The sequence below is a fragment of the Fusarium oxysporum genome, genomic scaffold (assembly GCF_000149955.1).
Source record: "Fusarium oxysporum f. sp. lycopersici 4287 supercont2.48 genomic scaffold, whole genome shotgun sequence".
NCBI classification, from domain to species: Eukaryota; Fungi; Ascomycota; class Sordariomycetes; order Hypocreales; family Nectriaceae; genus Fusarium; species Fusarium oxysporum.
In genome coordinates this window covers 1-19,809 of record NW_017264850.1, presented here as the reverse complement: position 1 = coordinate 19,809, position 19,809 = coordinate 1, and the positions used below count along the sequence as shown (strand labels likewise).

Below are 19,809 nucleotides of genomic sequence, written 5' to 3'. Positions count from 1 at the left end.
GTTGGTATTGAGCGTAACCGGCCAGACAAAGTCACTGCAGTGTAAACATACCATACCTTTGTAGGTTGATGATCGCCGAGATTTGCACTAGATCCCTAGGCGAGTGGGTCAGTTACAGGGCGCTTGAGCTCAAAGTACGTTACGCGTATTTGTTTGCTCGCCATTGTATGACCTTTATCTACAGTATTGCGACCTGAAACAAGGCAATATCGGTGGCATTGGAATGAGCTGTGTAATTATCTTTAGAAGGCCTCCAATCCCTTTGACCCCTAGTTATTCTTTGAATGGTTCGACAAGGCATCTATCCTTTGACTATAGCGAATATACGAGTGTAGATTTTACAAGTCGTGAGATATTACAAGTTGATGTTATTGAACATAGTTCGCTGCCATTCAGTTCATATAGATAAAATTCATTGTTAAACTGCTGATAAGATTTAAAGAGATCCAAGTCTTTGTCTTTATCCGAGGATGCTCCCACTCATCATTGAGAGAGGAAGACCCGAGGCTATCAACATAGGTGCCGCGATGTGGGGTATTACATTAGATTACAGTTATAGCCGACAGGAATCTCTGGGGCCCTGTTAAACCGACAACAGCAGATGAAGTCAACTTGTTAAGAGAACCCTGTCTCTCGAGGAGAAGACTTCAATCGGTTTGACCCAACACCAGCAAGAAACAGCTTGACAGTAACACCCGTTCCCGAAGAGGCGCTCAATTCGTCATGTCTCGTCTTCAATACGACCCTGAGTTTTATGAGCTAGGTGCTACTGCAATCAAAGCACACAAGCATGTCTTTCCAGTTGGTGACGTGGAAAGTAGGAGAAAAAGAATAGAAGAATTCATTCGGGGACCAGGCGCTCAACAAGCATTACCAGAGAATGTCGAGATGCAGGTCCATTCCACTGAAGCGTCAGATGGGTTCAAAGTGAAGATCCTGCACTTTCGGCAGAGGAATAGTGACCTTGAACGGCGCGGGCCTGGTATCGTTCATATTCACGGGGGAGGATACACATGTTCTAGCGCAAGCGACTATTCCGCAACACTAGCAGCCTACGTCTCTGCCACTGGGGTCCCCATGTTGTCGGTTGACTACCGACTCGCTCCCGAACACCTTTTTCCCATCCCGCTGGAGGACTGCTGGTCTGCTTTACTCCATGTCCAGAAAAATGCCTCTGCACTCGGCCTTGACCCAACGCGTATCGCTATCATGGGTGAAAGCGCGGGAGGTGGACTGGCAGCGGCTTTGGCCATCCTTGCTAGGGACAGGCAGTTATCTCCTCCACTAGCGAAACAGATTCTCATCTATCCTATGCTTGACGATCGCACTGAGAAGGATACGACTGGCGGTCTCGCTATTTTCGGCTACCAAGATATCTTGACGGGTTGGATGTCATACCTGGGAGACCTTTACAAAACCGACAAAGTGCCACCAGTCGCCGCTCCGGCACGTCTAGAGGACTTCGAGGGGCTTGCTCCTCTGTATGTCGATTGTGGTGGGCTTGATATGTTTCTCCGGGAGGATGTTGCTTATGCTCAGCGGTTTATCGAGGCGGATATTCCTACCGAGCTTCACATTTATGAGGGTGTTCCGCATGCTTTTCAGCGGTTTGCACCTACTTCTGCTGTTGTAAAAAGGGCTTTTGCTAACCGCCTTGCCGCGTGCAAGAGCTTTTGAGTCAAGTATATTCTTATTGAGGAGAAGGGTGGACAGACGAGGAGATGGCTCTAGATAATAAAAAATCAAATACCAGCTGTGAGTTCCTATCTCTAAAGAGCTTCTTCATAGCTGCATACAACGTTCCATTCTGAAATTTAGGGATCAATAGAAATGAATGCTGTAGGTTTGGCTCTCATTATTATTGCTCAGTAACTACATAAGATGAACTTGGGAAGTAGACTTCTTCAAGGCGTATCTGCAACATTATAGACAAGTTTCTCGCCCTGGACCTTGCCGGCCTCCAGTTCAGCCAAGCCATCTATCACACCTTTCAATCCGCCCTCTCCAACGCGGCCCAGATGCGGTCGAATTCGGCCCTAGGTAGGCAGGTCTAGTCAGCATGAATCATTCCTCGAAGAGTTGGGGTACAACGAACCTGCGCTATCAATTGCTCCGCAAGACCATAAAATGACTTGCCGAACTCATAGTCTTCCTTGCTAGCTGGCATATGCTGTCCACCGAAATTGAAGCTCCGACCAAAAGTTGTATGAAACACTGTCGCGATCGAGGTCACGTCTGCGCGTGGGTTCTTGGTCGGAAGAAGGCTTCCATATACAGGGTTTGCTGATGAGGAGCTAGTAAGAGCTTCAGCACATATGCGCGCCGAGTCTTGGATGCTGATGGTGTCCCATGCAAGTCGCAGCTTGTTATTCGTGTATTCGCGGATCTTGGGTCCAGCTTCGGGATCTTTATAGTCGACGGCGAAATGTGCGCCCAAGTTCTTGGCGTACTCGAATTGGTCGGGCGCGCAGACTGTGATGACCGTATACCCAGCTCTATCACATCAAATCGGTCAATATCACATCTGTATTGTATGACATTGTAATGGATTGTAGACTCACTCCTTGGCAAATTGAATGCCCAGTGCCCCAGTCGCAGAACCGCCGCCGTAGATTAGAACCGGCTCATCATGCCTGATCACGTCCGACACTGACGGACTTGGTAGTTTCAGCTTCAAGCTTTTCTGAAAAAGGCCCTGTCCAACAGTTCCTGTTCCCAGACCCAAAGTCGCAGCTTGTTGGAAGCTCAGTGAATCCGGCATCCTCATCTGCAAGTCTCCAATAACAGATATCACCTCGGCAAAGGCTCCATCATCAGGGTTGACAAGATTTGCTCCATGGGCGACGCCGAATATCTTATCGCCTGGCTTCCATTTTTTGGTAACGGCTGACCCGACTGACTCAACAATGCCTGCGTAGTCGCAGCCTACTATACAGCCGTCTTTTGCTCTGCGGCCCCGAATGTGTCTCCAGTCTGTTGGGTTTAGTGCCACGGAGACTGGTCGGACGAGGAGCATGTCGTCTGCTTGTCTTGGCAAACGCCGGCTATGGTCGAGTCGGGCTTGATCGCCATTAATGACTACGGCCTTCATGGTGGTTTTGCCGCTGGTGCAGTGTAGTGTTCGTAACGGGGCAGCAGAACTGAAGAACCGTGCAGCTTGTATGCCACGAGATGCCATTTCGACACTGCTTCTGAAGATTTACTTGCGTCTATCTGCTGTACAACGCCACCTGATGCCTCTCGAGGCTGGAGCGTGGCGAGAGACTTATAGCGCAATAGTCTTGATAGAGAAGCGAATAGTGCGTTGGAGACGCGGCGATGGAAGGACAGAGCTTTGTGCAAGTAAATTAATGATGTTAACTTCTCATAGTTGTGCATAACAATACAGATTGATCGTTTTCGTGCTTGGGAGTTGGGCATCGGCCCTCGGCAACTAAGAATGGTTTATCCTTCAATAGCTCATCATACAAACAGACACCCTTCATCTACTGCCTGAATCAACGTTGTATCTCTGTATCTTTACCTGTCAAGATTTGCAGATTAATCCAAAATACCTTTTTGTATCGATAATCCCTTTTACTGGCTCTGTTCCGATCTTTCATTCCGCCCAAAGTCAATTGCTCCATCATGAGCTCAGCGCTATCCATACCAGTGCCATTCTCTGAACCCCCATGGCTCAACGGTCTACCATCACCTTACTACAACGAATCTCATAGGAAATGGCAAAAAGCATGCCGCGATTTCATCTCAGAGCACTTGGCACCACATGCACTACAATGGGAGACCGAAGGAAGCGTCCCTGATCATGTCTTTGAGACCTTCTCCAAGCACCACATGCTCATTCCCAATTTGCCCGCACCACTGCCAATTGCCATGCTAAAGAGGCTCGGCATCACTGAGCTCGCAGGGGGTCTCAAGATTGAAGATTTCGATTACATGCACTTCTCCATCTACATCACTGAAATGCGCAGGATGGGCATTGGTGGTCCGGCTTCTTCCTTGTCCACTGGCATGGCCTACGGTATGCCTCCTATCATCCTATATGGTAGCGCGGAGCTGCAGAAACAGTTACTTCCGGATCTGATCAAGGGGAAGAAGAGGATCTGCATCGCCATCACTGAGCCTGACGCCGGTAGTGACGTGGCCAATATCACCACAACTGCTGAGAGGAGTCCTTGCGGAAAGTTCTATATCGTGAATGGAGAGAAGAAGTGGTCAGTTGGTCCGATTCTTATTAACCCATGCATGAGTCAAGAGTATGCTTACCGAATCGTTTGCGAAATCTAGGATAACAAACGGCATCTGGTCGCACTATGCTACCATGGCCGTTCGTACAGGAGGCCCAGGAGCTTCAGGTCTGTCGCTTCTTGTAGTTCCACTACTCGACTATCCAGGAGTCACCATGCGCCGAATGAAAACAAGCGGTGGGACAACAAGCGGCACCACCTTCATTGATCTCGAGGATGTCAAAGTTCCGATTGAGAATTTGATCGGTCAGGTACGAGCTTTTTCGCTTTCTAATATGTCCTTGCCCACTAATTTGTCTGGCGGTAGGAAGGTCAGGGTATGAAGATGATTACTCGGAACTTCAACCACGAGAGACTTGCAATCTCTATTGGTGTTGTCTCCTCAGCCAGAGCAGCTCTTTCAGCAGCTTTCGCATATGTTCTCAAGCGCGAGGCCTTTGGAAAGCCTCTAATGGACCAACCAGTCGTCCGCAATCGCCTAGCCAGGGCTGGTGCAGAACTCGAATCGATCTCAGCCTGGACAGAGCAGTTGGTCTACCAGCTTTCCAACCTTGAGGACCCAGATATGCGTCAGAGTCTGGGAGGTCTGGTTGCACTGGCCAAAGCCAAAGCGGGGCTGGTCGTTGATGAATGTGCTCGCTGTGCAGTTCTGCTCTTTGGAGGTAATGGCTATACCCGTACGGGGCAGGGAGAGCTGGTGGAGAAGATCTATAGAGAGGTACCAGCTGCAAGGATCCCCGGAGGAACTGAAGACGTCATGTTTGATTTGGCTATTCGTCAGCTTGTCAAAGCGTATCAGTCAAAGACGAAGGCACTGAACGCGGCAAAACTTTAAGAGGAATCGGGATGGCAAGAAGGCTATATCAAGCAATGAGATATCCTACCAATCAAGCCACCGGTGGAAATACATTTCAATCGCACCGCAAGTTTGCATTTTCTCTTGTCCCGCTGTTTCTGTTTTTCATGTTTATACAAATACTCACAGCGTGGTAGAGACACTTAATAGACGGGTTTATACCGACTCATATACATATTTATGGCTTAAAGTAGCTGCTATCAGATTGAGGTTTTATCCTAGGTGTCCTTCCAGGTTGCCTGGAGTCTTGACTAATGCCATGGAAACAAAGGTCGGGGTGAAAGACGAGCTTTGAGACACGGCACGAAGCTACAGATAGATATCACAAAATTTAAAGCTTTGCGGTAAGACGCGCGGGGCAAGCATCAGCCGTCAGCTTTATCAGCTTCACAACTTCAGTAACAAAAATGCCTTCCAAACTTCTCGCACTATTCGAATACAACCTCGGACATTCTTCCTGGGCCACTCATAACTCGTTTACACACTAGTTCAAGAAGCTCTTGATAACCTCGGCCCCGTCCAATACCCAGCCCTTATCCACAATCCCAAGGTCGATGATTTGGCTACTCGTCTACCTAGATATCAGATCGCGGAGTGAGGCGAACCCAGAGTTCTGGCTTTTCCCAGAGAAGGAACGCAGTGTTCTTTCCCAACCATCCCTCGCTACGAGAGTCAAGATCGATGTCAAAGTTCCATATCAATTTAGCAAGGATCAGGCGCATCTCGGCGTAGGCCAGACTGAAGCAGGTTAGCGCTGTAGTACAGTGTCCAAGGTTTTGGGACGCACTTTTTACCGATGCAGTTCCGGGGGCCAACAGAGAAGGGCTGCACTGCAACTCTTTTATCGTCCGCATATTTGGGATCGCCAAGCCATCTCTCAGGTACAAAGACCTCGGCATCCTTGAAGAACTTGGGGTTGTGAAACATGGGCCACGGCCAAATGGAAACGATGGTCTAGCATAAGTGTGAGCAGCTGTCAATGCTCGCATGGAACGGAGAGTCATGCACTTACATTGGCTGGAACGTAGTGTTTTCCTATCATACCCGCTTCGCTTGTCTTACGAGGGATTGCGGCTGGTACAGCTGGGTAAACGCGAAGTCCCTCGTGCAAGACTGCAAACATGTATTCGAGCTTTTGAACACTGAGAAGATCAATCTCTTCTTCGCTCCGGAACCGCTCCTTTATTTCTGCATAGAGCTTCATCAGGATTGGTCTGTGTGTAGCCAACAGATATATAGTGCCTGCAAGAGTGGTTGCAGTTGTCTCCGAGCCGCCGATGATCAAGTTATGCGCGTTGGCGAGGAGCTCTGCATGATTGACATGCTAGAGAGACCTGTCAGCATTTGTAGTAGAGTAAGGGTGGCTAATCGTACACCTTTCTCGTACGCTCTTATCATTGACTCCATAAAGTCCGGTCGGGGGTTTTCATAAGCCATACGCTTTCCAACTTGTGCCTTTGTGAAATCACTGTGGGCTTTGATGTCTCGAGCGACATGTTTGGGGGTCATGAGCTTAATGATGGTGTCGGCGAAGGGATATCTAATCAAGGCTGTAGACACAGCAAAACCTTCGATGTGTTTGTACAGAAGTTTCACCCATGAGTGATACTCTACCTTTTCGAGGCAGCCGAAGGACTCGCCAAATATCAGATCTCCCGCCATGTCGAAAGTAGCCCAGTTGAGCCACTGAGTCATCTCAACAGATTGGCCGCTCGACGAAGCTTCTCTAAGCTTCTTCATCATCAGGTTCACGTAGCGTTGGAAGATTGGTTGCTGTTCCATCATGGCCTGTGCAGAGAATCCGTGCGACAAGATCTTTCGGAGCCTACTATGCCTGTCACGATCAGACCCTACCAGAGTGTAGATGTCATTGCCTCTCCAGAAATCGGGATCCTTTCCATTTTCGGCCTGTCCACGTTTTCGATGGCCCATAATGTCTTCCCAAGCCTCCGGATAGCCGAAACTAAGTTCATTGGGGGCGACACGAACGATATCGCCATAGATTTGGTGCAAGTCGTATATTTTCTTGTGACCAGCGCCGGAAGTCCATGCTAGGGAGAAAGGTATTTGTGTCATAGACCATAGAATGGGGCCTGGAAATTTGCGAAGAGGATGGAAGAAAACATTATATGTTATCTTGCCGATGAGATATAGCACCAGCTACCGGCGGTCAATGCATGTTAGTTCGGTATTTCTGCACCATGATTCAAAGTGTTAGAGGTCTTTGAGAATGTTCCACTTACGCTGGCGAATAGAAGAAATATACAAGTACTTGGACTTCTGGCGTTGATAAGGAATCCTACCAAACGAGACATGCTTTTAAAGACTTGTTAACGTTTTGAGATATCAAGAATCGACTTGAGAATGAAATCACCAGATAGGAATGCAACACTTGGTAAATCTAATAGTATTGTCTAGCTTACAGCCATTGCCTAGATTATATAATACTTTCTCTTTAATGGTTATAGATACCAACAACACTGGAAAAGCCGAGGGGGTTTTCATTCAGTGACCTCGGCAGTTTGGTGTAGGTTATGGCGGGGCCGGACCTTGGTGACATGATATTACCAGAACCCCAGAGTACCAGAAGCCTCTCAGAGTTGAGTCAAGTGAAATAAAGACTTGGCAGTATTAATAAATATTTTAGAATTTAATTTTACTATCCATTTCGGGCATTGATTGCTTGTTCTAATACCTCTCGTGAAGTTGTTACCAGTGAACAAGGGTTGGTGTTTTCACCGTCTATGACGTTGTGTATTAGACTGACGCCGGATTAACATTAGGCCGATGTCAATGGCATAATCGGACACTAAACTCCCAGCCGTTCGTGCCGCCGCCTTAAATCAAATGGCGCGGTCGAAGCGCCGTAAAAGCCAAATCCATCCACTTTAGGATACATACCAGAATCTGAACAACTCACCTTCAGAGGTTTTATTCCCAATAACGGACTGGGCGAAACGTACGTGAAAGCTATCACATGTTCAGAATCACAATCACATCGCTGTTCGGCACAACGGCACTCTGGTCAACCAGGATATCCAATCAGAACCAATGATTTGGGTCTAGACTTTGTCATTTCAACCAATAGCCTCGTTTACTAGCAACCGATTTTGGTAGCAATAATATACAGATAGGGGAAAGGCAACTAATACAGCAAATAAGAGCGCTAGTAGACTGAGACATTGTTAGCCGAGCTGAACTATTAACGCAGGCCAGCCAGCCAGTCACCAATAGTTCCGGAATCCCCGCTCGTGTGCGTGACTATGAAGGCCAGCTGCTGCTATCTTTTGGGTTGACTTAGCATGTATAAGAGACTGCATGTAGGCGCATTTACATCCCATCTTATGACCGAAACTACAGCTCTAATTTGATCCATTACTATTGCGCTACCTTGACCAAAACCACAAAATTCATCAAATCAATTATCTACCATAGTTTCAACTTTTTGTTAAAATTCCCCACCATGTCTTGGATGACTGATGATGAGGCGGCGACCGAAGTCGGGACATGGAGGAGTGAGCCTAACACGAAAGAGCTTAAACCAGCTCTTGTTACCAGAAGGGCCTTGTGGGCCTTGTACCAGAAAGAAAACGAGAGCTGGGCTGCCTCCGTGGCCAAAGTGGGCGTCAAAGCTGCAAGCTCCGTGTTAACCGGGTCAGGAACCTTGAGTGCCATTGAATGGTTGGCTGACACCCTTAAAGAAAAGGCGACAGAAGAACTGGTTGAAAAGGTTCTAGAATCGGGCTTTGACTACATCGCTGGCGCTCATGTAGCGAAAAGCAGTGACAAGTACAAGATCCAAGCCAACAATCACTTCGCCACAAAGGTTGCTTCTGGTTTCCTGACCATTTTGGTGTCGGCCGTTGGTGGCACCTTGACTGTTGTATCAGGAGGCACTACCGTCGCGATGGGCGCCATCGCCCTTCTCGTCTGGATTGGCGAGAGAAATGAGGCTGTCAAGCGTGACCGCTGGCACGACATCATCGAAAGCGCCATGGCCAAGTACAACACTATCCGTGAAAAGAGGCTTTCGGAGATCAAGCAGAAACATCTTACACAGCTTGAGCAGCTCGTCAAGAGCAATGCCTACCATGACCTTGAGGATGCAAAACTTGTGAGGTCGTATGAGTGGAAAAAGGGCAACAGCACTGTCAGAGCACGGTACCCCAACAAACTGCTGAAGAAACTCTGGCTACTCTTGAAGGATATGATTGATGGAACAGTGGCTAAACAGGTCTGGGTCATGGATGTCCTTGAGGTTGCCCGAGTGTACTCGGAAGAAACCAGAGAGCTCTGGCAAGCCATCGAGGCGAAAAAGAACCCGAGGCCCAATCTATTCAACAAGGACGAGATTCGAGACTTTCTAGAGTTCCAAGTCGACAGCCACATCGAAGTGGACAGACTCCCCGAGACCAAAACACAGAAAGCTTTGGAAGTTCTCAGGGGAAGTATGGCCAACGAATACGGTGAAGTTACTCAGATGGAAGACAAGGAGGGTGATTTTAAAGAAGACGACATGGACGAATATAAGGCTACAATTAACAGCCCAAAGGTATCTAACCCCAACCCTGCCCCTCAGGGCGGTAAGAGTAACATAAGGAATGTTCGGAGTCAAAGGCTTTAAGGTTAATATTAACTTCTTTAATCTGTGTACTTAAAGAATTAAAGAAGTTAATATTAAAGATAAGATATTTAATCGCTAGACTCCCTTTATAATACTTATTAAAACAATCCATACTCATGACGTCTAACCCGGACAACGGCAGGAAATAGGATTTCTAGAGATAGGGCTGCTAGGCATCGTCGTTTACACGGTGGCGAAGTGGGGCGACGCGGATCAACACTCACCCGCGAATCTTCGGCTGGAGGCCAGACCCCCGCTCGCTCCTTTGCAGGGCTCTTCGTTCCTTAATGCACTCGGGCGTCCAAGCCGCGCAATGAATTATAGCAGCCGTTCAGTGACGAAAAGACCACGCGCTGCTATCGCATGTGACCCATGTCGGCAATCCAAATCCAAGGTAAGAGAACATATGCATGGTCTGCTCTTTCATCTTAAGTAGCTAAATGGCATCGTAAGTGCGACAGTAGTAACCCCAGATGCCAAAGATGTGAGAAGCACAATCTGGTCTGTGTCTACTCTCATACTGGAGGAGATAAACGTTTGAATCGCCGAGCAGAACGTCGGTCAGTCTTGTAGCTCTGCGCATTGTGTTGCTTGTTGATGGCTGGGTATTCTGACAAGAGAGATAGGGCAACTTCAGGGTCAAGAAACAGTGCCAGAGAACCCCAGCAGCAATCAACTGCGGGATCATCGTGCATCACGCTGGAGCAACAAGAACAACTGTCGTTTCAGTCAATTGGAACACCCACAGGAGAAGGCGGCGCCGTGCATACACCGGCGAGTGTGAGCTCAGTTCGGCGACCAACATGCAGTGTCCAAGAGAATCTCAGTCGACAAGCGGAGCCGCGAATTGATGTGTTGGCAGCTGGTGTCTTTGATCGTCCATCCGGGTCATGCTACTTTGGTAGATACGCGCTACTCACTCTGATTCTGGGTCACAGTCTATTAATCACATCCTAGGATCGAGCTCGAACCATGCAATCTTCTGGTCTCTAAATGAAATCGTTACCAAAGTTGGGACGAGTTCCGGCCTTCTCCTCCATCCTGAGCGTCTCCGGAATAGTCAGGCTAACACGGAATACGGTCCACTACCAGACCCCCCTTCCTCTTCAGTTCCAGGATATGGTACTGATCGTGTTGGCACTGACTTGCTTCCTGAGCGTCAAATCGCTGTTAGATGGATAATTCAATTCTCTGACACTGTAGGGAGCCTGCTTCCTTACATCAGTGAAGCTAGTTTGATATCCGGTCTCGATGAGGTGTTGAACAGAGCTGGCAATACTCCGAGATCAATAAGGCCGATGCTGGCATTACTCAACATAGTGTTTGCTTTCGCCCTGTCTGTTACCCAGGAGCACTCACCAGAGACGTACTACCGCCAGACATTGGGTTTACTTGATCCTGAAGCGCTTTGCGTGTCGAGCTCGAGGTTACGTGTGTAGCATTGTCCACAAATGAGACTTACAAATCACTGATATTTGGCAGTTCAGACGCTTTTGCTCCTGGCTCTGTATCAGCAGAACAGCCAACGTTCTACTGAAAGCTTGACAATTCACTGTCTTTCAGTCAAAGTCGCCTATCAATTGGGACTTCATGCTCCGATTTCTTACAGTCATAATGTGCCTGAAGAAAAAGAGCTCAAATCCCGGCTTTGGTTTGCCGTGGTGAATCAGGATAGGTTAGTATGTAGATAACTACACGGAGTCAATCTTGTTAATAATAAGCAGAATTGTTTCTTCCGCTCTCGGTCAGCCTTGTTTAATACCTTCATCCCACGTTCGTATGGAACTTGTGGAACTGCTTTCTTCCAAGAGTTATGTTGATGACATCGATTCGTCCTATCGCAATAGCATGGTAGATCACTTCCGCGACCTAACGTAAGAATATTCCTTTGAACGAAGAGCACAACGTGACTGACAGAACCAAGAACTTTACATCAGATTATGGGACGAGCCTTGGAGGAAGTTCACGATTCTAACATGAGTCCTGTGACTCCTCTCAGCCTACACGAGCTCTTGGAGAAGACTACCAAGCTTTCATTAGAGATGGGCCGTTGGCGGCAAAACGCCCTGCCATCTAGAATCCTGGAGACTATCGCAGACCGCGATGCCTGGTCGCCTGCTAACTTCAAAGCATCTCGACCCACGATATTGCTCGCGATCTATTATTACCGAACGCAATTGATGACATGCGGGCCTCTTCTCGTAGCCGTGCTGCGCTCAATCACCAGGAAATCACCAGATTGCGATTCAGAGCTCCTGCGAGATAATATTGCCGCTATACTGAAAGCCGATTTCCAGCATGTATTAGAGCTCCACCGACTGATCAGCGACATTTTACAAAGGCAAGAACCATTCTTTCGAGAGAATGCGATCTGGTGGACTTGCAACTATTGTGGTGAGGACGCCTGTGAACCAATATCATAGCCCCTTCTAACCAAGAGTTGCCCCAGCTTTAACAACCACATTGCACGTTTTCGGTTTCTGGCTTGCCTCGGGATGCCAAGGTGCAGAATTCATCACGAAACAAGTCTCGTCTGTGAACTCAATGGATGAGTTGTTGAATGAGTGTCTGGGCACTTTGAAGGCAATCGGTGTGGCAAGTGCTATGAGCATCAACGCATATCGCCGTATATTTCGATATGTTCAGCTGTTAAGAGGAATGTGTGAGTCTATGTGCAAGGCCTTCTTCGCGTGATAATTATTGTTTACTAACATCTTGACCTTGATAGCACTAGGACCAGGCGATAAAGCAGCAGAACTCGAGCCAGCGGACACGATCCCAGTGGGTGCACGGGGGATTCCAAGCGGCCAAACACTACCAACAGTGGAGAATGGCAGTACGAGCGGGCCCAGTCTCATCTTGGATGATAGCATCGATTTCTTTACACAGGTCAACGAAAATGACCTAATTTATGGGAACTGGTTAGGGCCAAACTTTGGGCCAAACGAATTTGATGTACTAGGGTTCATTTAATGTAAACTAACTGAAATAAAAGAACTTGTCACGCGCTGGGCTTAGTCTCGAGCTCACGATACAGCTCATCAAACTTCTCGGCAACTAAACTGATGCAGTCATGTGAATAGATCATCTCTTGCACCTCTGGCGACGCCCACTTATCCGGTACTTTGCCGCCATTGGTCTTATTTGCAGCAAACAGTCTGTCGCGCTCCGCCTTCTTCTCTCCTTCGCCGAGATGGAGAGCCTTTCCGGATTGCGCTGCGAGGTCAACGAGCATCGTCGTGCGATCCTTGCGCAGCAGCTCATAGACTTTGAGGCTCCTGTTAATGGCCTCGGGTGACCTAACAGGTACTCTGGCAAGCACCTCGGCTAGGACAACGGCGTCTTCAACAGCTTGTGCCGCTCCCTGGTTGAGATGGGGCAGGGTGGGATGGCATGCATCGCCCATCAAGGCTAGAGAACCATAGCTCCACGTGGGTAAGGGCTTGTGCGAGCGCAATTTCCATTCGCAGACCTCACCGTCCGGGACGAGATTCAGCATACGCTGGATAAGAGGACAAAAGTCGGAGAAGACATCCAGCATGGCGCTCTTGGAGCCCTTGGTTGTATAAGTCATGGATGGCGCGTCTGCGAAATTCGTGTCAGGTTGGATGGATGACATGTTGTAGATGGTACGGGACGCAATTGGGTAGGCGATCCAGTGTCGCTTCTCACCAATCCATCGAGTGACCTGATTACTGTCTAGGAGCTCCATCATCTCGGGGTCGGAAGCCATGTCCTCCCGAGACAGAAGAACACGGTAGGCAGCCTGTCCAGTATCTTCAGTGTCCATGACAACTCCGGCTTGCGAGAGGAGTGCGCTGCGTGCAACGGACTTGATGCCATCCGCTGCCAAAAAGACATCCGCAGTGGCCTGGTACGCCTCGCCGTCCCTTGGCTTGACGGTAAACTTGACATCTGGCGAGAAAGTATCAACGCTCTGGAGGGTATGTCCAAATTTGAATTTAATGCCAGATTCCTTCTTGCAACCCTCGTAGAGACTTCCGGCCAAGGAAGCCCGGTGTCCCGTGCAATGGGGATACCCATACTTTTTGCGAATGTCGGGCATGTAGACATGTGTCAGCTCCCTATTAGAAGCGCCATCTGTGCAAGTAGTTTTCAGTAACGACCCATTTCCAAAAAGGTGCATTTTCACTCACCCCTGATGCTGGTCTCCTTGACATCTGTTGCCTCGGCCCCTACAGAATCCCAACACCCCAGACGCGTCAGGATTCTAACTAGGTTAGGAGCCAGTTGGATACCAGCGCCAACGAATCCTAGATCAGAAGCACTTTCGTAGACCTCAATGTCTTTGAACCCTTTCTTTGCCAGCGCTAACGCGCAGGTCAGGCCGCCCATGCCTGCACCGACGATAACAACTCGAGAGTCTATTAGAGACATGCTGGTGTATCTCTGACGATAGGTACTAAGTGTCGAATTTGATTGAGAGATCAAATTACACCAACTCAATCGAATAATGGATGGTTTATGTTGGGAGAACGCGGGAGGCTTAGTGGGAAAAGCGTTGATGGGGGGTCTGGTATCTGCTTGCAACAGTTAGTCATGGGGAATAGAGAGTCGCTCGTTGATTTGAGCGCGTAATTAGAGGTCACTTACTCTACCCGGTTGAACGGAACAAATACTACGTATGATCCAAATTTTACTTGTCGAATTCCGATAGCGACTTTCGGGTTTCTGGTCAATGAATTTATCTGGGGCGACAGGGTAGCCTCCGGGTTGTGGGCTCCTAGCCAATCGGCTTGAGTCTACCCGACGGCCAATGGGAACCTCGTCAGCATGCACAACGAAGCTAGCCATCTCTCCGCAGGTACGCGCGGCTCGGAAACCGACTCCCTCAGCAGTCTCCCATTCTATGCTTCCAGGGAAGCGAAATGGCTCCCGACATCGGGGCCGGACCTTGGTGACATGATATCGCCGGAACGTTCAAGTCCCAGAAGCCTCTTTAGGGTAGACTCAAGTGGAGTACAACACTGTAGCACGTGGGCTTGGCGTGTATAATATCTGACCCAAAAGAAGCCTTTCACTCCCCCCATCTTTTCAAAGATCTAAAAGCCATTTTCTCTCATCATGTCTGCATCAACTCCCAGCAGAACCTTCCGCCTTCTCACTGTCAACAATGTGCCTGAGAGAGCCAAGAAGGTCATTGGCCAAGTTGTTGAGGAACTCAAGACTCGCTACAGAATCGAGCATGTTGGCAATTGCTTTGGTACGTTTGGCAGGGACGCATCACTGGATGGTTAGATAATCCTAGAGGCGATGTTGACAAGCGTTTCAGATAAAAGCGAGGTAGCATCTAAGGTGAAGGAGCTCAAGCCAGACATTCTTGTGCGTATCTTGACAGCCACCACAACTTCATTTCCAATTCATTGCTAATATCCTGTAGTGCTGCGCTTCTATGTGGACGGAGGAAGAGAGTACCGAGATGAGGGAGACAGCGAAATCTATCATCCCTGGAATCAAGACATACGCTATACCTCAGGGGTTGCAGGTCGAGGGTGGACCTCAGGCTGTAGTTGAGCATCTAAAGGAACAATTTCCTCTATTATTGGATAGTTGAAGCCAGAGTCATGACGGTACTATTATTAGATGATCTTTATGAGAGTTTTCTTTTCATAAAAATAACAGCAACAATTGACGACTTATGCAAACACTTATACAACATTATATTTCAATAACAAAAGAACGGTGAGCCTTCTATTACATCAAATATTGCCAATTTTAAGTGTTCTGGATAGCGACTCATAAACTAGATTAGACATGAAATGACAATTATGGATTATTCAGATGTTCTTTCCACTAAAGTTAGGATGTCATGTTTTATAATATAAAAAGCCCAGAAACAGAAAGGCTATGCTTAGTTCGATGTGTGTCTGCCTGTCATGCTACCATTCCAAGCGATCATTCGTTCTGGAATATACTAACCAAGGTACCAATATGCGGCAGGATCTCAACATGGAACTCGTCTCCAGCGTCAAGTCTCTCCTTAGGTGTTCTTCCCATACCCACTCCTGCAGGGGTTCCTGTAATAATGACCGTGCCAGCAGGCAGAGTGGTGCCCTGCGAAAGGAAGGCAATGAGCTGGGGAATCCCAAAGATCAGGTCACTGCAGCCCGACATTAGCTTAAGAGATCTGTTTAACCAGTGACGAAAACCTTACTCAAGCTCGGATTCTTGCATGACCTTTCCGTTCTTCGATCCTCGAATCCTGAACTTGGTAGGATCTGGAACCAAGTCTTTAGAGACAAGTGTCGGCCCTATGCCGGCGGTCAGTATCAAACATGTATTGAACTCCGAGCAGAGAAAGGATCACGTACCGATTGGGCAAGCACCGTCGAAGCCCTTGGAAAAGTTCCATTGGCTCTGGGCAAGCTGGCTTTCACGACTTGAGACGTCATTGCACGCAGAATATCCCAAAACGTACTCCATTGCCTCCGCCTCCGAGACATTCTTGGCGGTCTTACCAAGGATAACAGCGAGTTCTGATTCAAAGTCACTAGTACCGTCCTTCTGCGAAATCTTAGGAATAAGAGTCGGCGTTGGCCAGGGGTCTCCAAGCGCGGTACTCGGCTTCATAAACATTGTGGGGATTGGCGGCAGCTCCATTGACACTTCGTCCGCATGTCGCTTATACTAAATGCAAATAGTGTAAGTAGTCTGTTGCATCCATCTGACAAGTCAAGAGCTGCTCACGTTTAACCCGATGCAGCGAATAGTGCCAACTTCGTTAGCCGCCAGCGGCGAGAATATCTTGTGAATGATCTCAACCTTTCCAGTGCTCTGGCCAGGATTTAAAACTGACGTTCCTGAAAAGACGTCGACCTGGACTTCAGTGTCATTACGGAGAGCCAAACCGACATCAATTTCGTCTTTCACAGGCTGTCCGATTAGGATACCTGAAGTGTTTGATCTCGGCGCAAAGCGGACAAGACCTGCATTGGTCAGAATGTTCACGAACTGGATATTTCGCTTGTTCAATAAACTCACGTTTGAACAGATTTGCAGACATCTTGAGTTGGGAACTTGTTGTCGTGAACGGGTTGCTCAGAGTTCTGACAACAATTGTTGCCCTCTTTATTTGTCGCCGATTACAACAGCATTCCGCTCCCATGCTTGGAGTAGTAGGAAGGAAAATTTGGGCTCATCCAATCAAAATTTAATTACCCGAACCCGACTCTGAGCTGGGGCAGGTTATCTTCGTTCCGATTGGACGACCGGGATGTTTTGGAGTCGCGCTTGACTAATTGAAGGAAGTATATGTATTTAGGTAGGGAATATGTAAAGTCATCCGGTTTGACCTAGTACGACAGCTTCACATCACAAGTCAACTTCCAACCAGCCCCCAATCTTAATAGACAATGTCTCCAAGCAATGAGAACGTCTTCACAGATACCCATCAAACTCCCTTTCGCGAGTTCATTCCTGATTTAAGCATTGACAGATTCACGTCTATGCGCAAGCAAGATGCTTATGAATATGCAGACGCCTTCAAGAAGAACGGGAATCCCCCTTGGCTCCACGGGTTGTATCTGCATTGGAAAGAGCTACTTACCGAGCCGTACAAGGGCGTGACAAACGACGGTTGGTAACAAGCCATATTTGCCGAGAAAGGCCCGGTTATACTGATCTGCAAACTACCCTAGGCAATGTTAGGGGAGACCTGTATAAGCTTGAAGACGATGATGTGCCAATTAAACAGATAGTGAGAGCAGCCAACTTGGTCATCTCTAAGATGACACAAGAGCAAAAGACACACTCTCACTATCACATTGACTCTCCGGAATGGAGGACTTGGTCAAATCCAGAGTTTCTGCTAAGCCCAAAGGGCATTCGTCTCGACGAGATAACCCAGGATCTCCGCGAAGCAGCTATGGGGCTTTTAGAGGCTTCACTATCTCCCGAGGGCTATGAGAAGGCCGTTGCCGCTATGCGTATCAACGGCTTCTTAGGCGAGATTATCCAGGTTCCAACCATCATGAATGAGTTTTCTTATAACTTTGCTTTCTTTGGTTCGGTCTCTTTGGAAAGTCCTTGGGGGTTCTCGTTCTATGGTCATCACCTCTGCCTAAACGCCTTCTTCTATAAAAGGCAGATGATTCTTTCGCCCTGGTTTACAGGCGCCGAACCAAACATTATTGACGAAGGCCAGTTCAGCGGCACGCAGATCATGAGACGTGAAGAGAGCTTGGGGCTCCAACTTATGCAGAGCCTTCCTGAAGAATTCCAGTCTCGCGCGCAGATATACCGGCTAATGAGGGACCCAGCGATGCCCCGAGGCCGCTGGAACCACGATGATCAGCGACACCTCTGCGGGGCATATCGCGATAACCGAGTTGTCCCATATGAAGGTGTTCATGTTTCCGACCTACCGATAGAACTGCAGGATCTCGTTACTCAAATTGCTTCGGAATACCTGCTATATCTCCCCGAGCAGGCACGCAGACGTCGTCTATCACAAATCCGCTCTTGGTATCATGAAACTTATTTTTGCTGGATTGGCGGCTTCAACGATGACGACCCTTTCTACTATCGTCTTCAAAGCCCTGTAGTCATCATCGAATTCGATCATCACTCGGGCGTTTTCTTAACCAATAAGGAGCCGAAAAGATTTCACATTCACACTCTGCTAAGGATGCCCAATGGAGGAGATTATGGCATGGCTCTTAGGCCACAAATCACAGGCAAAACTCAGAATTATGAATGGGTAGGAGGGAACTAGATCCGATATTGTGTATTTTCCATCATGGTACAAAAGTAACCAATTTCAATCGAGGCAAGACTCCAATCAAACACTTAGCCCATCGTGTTACTATAGTGAAACAAGGTTTAGGAACTTAAATCTCCATTGAAAATGTTTTTTTTTGAATACATCGAAGCCATTATCTCATAGACTCATACCACCTCCCAACTGACTGGAAGCCTGTCGTGGCGTAGTATCCAGTGCATGCAGCCAGATAGGTGTCACCGCAGGTGGCATACTTGATACCTCTCCTCGCCTTGCGTTTCCGAACCTTCGGGAGCAATATGTCCGGCCAGATAGATCCCTGGTTTCTGGCTAGAATGTTTTCCGTTAGAGCTATGTTGTAATCCCCTACCATATGCTTTGCTGCTAGAAAGATGCCGATATAGCCGTTTGATTACGTAGCTCTGAAGCCAAATGCGGGGAGAGTCCAGTTCCCCAGATAGATTATTAGTCTACCCCGGTTCCCCAGACTTGAGATTCCTACCACCGGCTTATCAGCTTCCGACTGGTCAGTATCCGCTCAGGGGTAGATCACTGCCTCCATTCTGCATTGCAAGATGCGGTATGGGGTCTCGAATCTCCGGGGTCTCGTCTTATAAAGAGTGTCTAAATCTAAGTCTTGTTCAATCATTGCCACCAGTACTGACTATCTGGCAGTTCCAAGACATTGCATCAGACTCTCCCCCTGAGGCGATAAGACCATGGCGAAACCAGTGGTAGATCACTCCGAGCAACATGTAAGTAGTATGCTTCAATCCCTTGAATTTGCATCGTCGTTTTATTAACATTTACATGAACAGGATGAGAACAACTCTGTCGACGTAGGAAATTTGGATGATAATGTCGAGACTTTCGACCATCCGAAATGGAAGGTATATTTTCGAACCCCATGAAGCACCTACAAGAGATGGATATCTGATTCATCCTCCGCACTCACAGAGAACGGTGAACTTACTCCTCGTGTCATTCCACTCTATGATGGCAACATTCTCTGCCGCGGCAATCCAGTCGGGCTTTGTCGATATTGCCGAGGATTTTCACATCAGTGTTCAGCGCGCTAGCTATCTTACATCGCTCTTCATCGTTGTTCTTGGAGCCGCACCGTTGTTCTGGAGACCACTTGGACAGACCTACGGCCGCCGCCCGATCTTTCTCATCTCCCTCATCGGCAGCTTGGTCGGTAATATTGGCTGCGCAAAGTCCCCATCTTATGGTACCATGGGGTTATGCCGAGCCATCACGGCGTGGTTCATCTCGCCTGCAGCGTCACTCGGAAGTGCCGTCGTGGCGGAGTCCTTCGCAAAAAAAGATAGGGCGAGATAGA

General features: G+C 48.2%; 9 protein-coding genes across 9 annotated transcripts; 5 read left to right on the top strand and 4 right to left on the bottom strand.

Moving 5' to 3' along the window:
• Positions 1-723: 723 nt before the first annotated feature.
• FOXG_17346 (uncharacterized protein) lies at positions 724-1,677 on the top strand (the record flags this gene model as incomplete). Its single annotated transcript, XM_018397351.1, has 1 exon — positions 724-1,677. The coding sequence occupies one exon, from the start codon at positions 724-726 to the stop codon at positions 1,675-1,677; it is 954 nt and encodes a 317-aa protein (XP_018258323.1).
• A 227-nt stretch (positions 1,678-1,904) lies between these two features.
• FOXG_17345 (uncharacterized protein) lies at positions 1,905-3,178 on the bottom strand (the record flags this gene model as incomplete). Its single annotated transcript, XM_018397350.1, has 3 exons — positions 1,905-2,036; positions 2,096-2,495; positions 2,562-3,178. The coding sequence occupies 3 exons, from the start codon at positions 3,176-3,178 to the stop codon at positions 1,905-1,907; spliced, it is 1,149 nt and encodes a 382-aa protein (XP_018258322.1).
• A 449-nt stretch (positions 3,179-3,627) lies between these two features.
• Positions 3,628-5,082, top strand: FOXG_17344 (uncharacterized protein; the record flags this gene model as incomplete). The annotated part of the gene is made up of 4 exons (XM_018397349.1): positions 3,628-4,214; positions 4,288-4,355; positions 4,395-4,498; positions 4,555-5,082. 4 exons carry the CDS (start codon positions 3,628-3,630, stop codon positions 5,080-5,082), a joined length of 1,287 nt encoding a protein of 428 aa, XP_018258321.1.
• A 596-nt stretch (positions 5,083-5,678) lies between these two features.
• On the bottom strand, positions 5,679-7,179 carry FOXG_17343 (uncharacterized protein; the record flags this gene model as incomplete). Its single annotated transcript, XM_018397348.1, has 4 exons — positions 5,679-5,841; positions 5,891-6,057; positions 6,116-6,427; positions 6,478-7,179. 4 exons carry the CDS (start codon positions 7,177-7,179, stop codon positions 5,679-5,681), a joined length of 1,344 nt encoding a protein of 447 aa, XP_018258320.1.
• Positions 7,180-8,566: 1,387 nt separating this feature from the next.
• FOXG_17342 (uncharacterized protein) lies at positions 8,567-12,700 on the top strand (the record flags this gene model as incomplete). Its single annotated transcript, XM_018397347.1, has 9 exons — positions 8,567-9,686; positions 10,164-10,287; positions 10,354-10,628; positions 10,685-11,158; positions 11,210-11,402; positions 11,452-11,601; positions 11,652-12,121; positions 12,177-12,389; positions 12,456-12,700. The coding sequence occupies 9 exons, from the start codon at positions 8,567-8,569 to the stop codon at positions 12,698-12,700; spliced, it is 3,264 nt and encodes a 1,087-aa protein (XP_018258319.1).
• Positions 12,701-12,728: 28 nt separating this feature from the next.
• FOXG_17341 (salicylate hydroxylase) lies at positions 12,729-14,125 on the bottom strand (the record flags this gene model as incomplete). Its single annotated transcript, XM_018397346.1, has 2 exons — positions 12,729-13,828; positions 13,885-14,125. The coding sequence occupies 2 exons, from the start codon at positions 14,123-14,125 to the stop codon at positions 12,729-12,731; spliced, it is 1,341 nt and encodes a 446-aa protein (XP_018258318.1).
• A 458-nt stretch (positions 14,126-14,583) lies between these two features.
• Positions 14,584-15,398, top strand: FOXG_17340 (uncharacterized protein). The gene is made up of 3 exons (XM_018397345.1): positions 14,584-14,951; positions 15,021-15,070; positions 15,129-15,398. The coding sequence occupies exons 1-3, from the start codon at positions 14,813-14,815 to the stop codon at positions 15,300-15,302; spliced, it is 363 nt and encodes a 120-aa protein (XP_018258317.1). The 5' UTR covers positions 14,584-14,812; the 3' UTR covers positions 15,303-15,398.
• Positions 15,399-15,643: 245 nt separating this feature from the next.
• FOXG_17339 (uncharacterized protein) lies at positions 15,644-16,751 on the bottom strand (the record flags this gene model as incomplete). Its single annotated transcript, XM_018397344.1, has 5 exons — positions 15,644-15,848; positions 15,903-15,999; positions 16,060-16,375; positions 16,436-16,674; positions 16,730-16,751. 5 exons carry the CDS (start codon positions 16,749-16,751, stop codon positions 15,644-15,646), a joined length of 879 nt encoding a protein of 292 aa, XP_018258316.1.
• A 349-nt stretch (positions 16,752-17,100) lies between these two features.
• Positions 17,101-18,461, top strand: FOXG_17338 (uncharacterized protein; the record flags this gene model as incomplete). The annotated part of the gene is made up of 2 exons (XM_018397343.1): positions 17,101-17,323; positions 17,386-18,461. The coding sequence occupies 2 exons, from the start codon at positions 17,101-17,103 to the stop codon at positions 18,459-18,461; spliced, it is 1,299 nt and encodes a 432-aa protein (XP_018258315.1).
• Between the last annotated feature and the right edge of the window lie 1,348 nt (positions 18,462-19,809).

Bases quoted from the DNA above. Each gene is read 5' to 3' on its own strand.
- FOXG_17340 (XM_018397345.1), top strand. From the start codon at position 14,813: ATGTCTGCATCAACTCCCAGCAGAACCTTCCGCCTTCTCACTGTCAAC. The intron at 14,952-15,020 runs GTACGTTTGGCA...CAAGCGTTTCAG, and splicing joins GCATGTTGGCAATTGCTTTG to ATAAAAGCGAGGTAGCATCT. The intron at 15,071-15,128 runs GTGCGTATCTTG...AATATCCTGTAG, and splicing joins AGCTCAAGCCAGACATTCTT to TGCTGCGCTTCTATGTGGAC.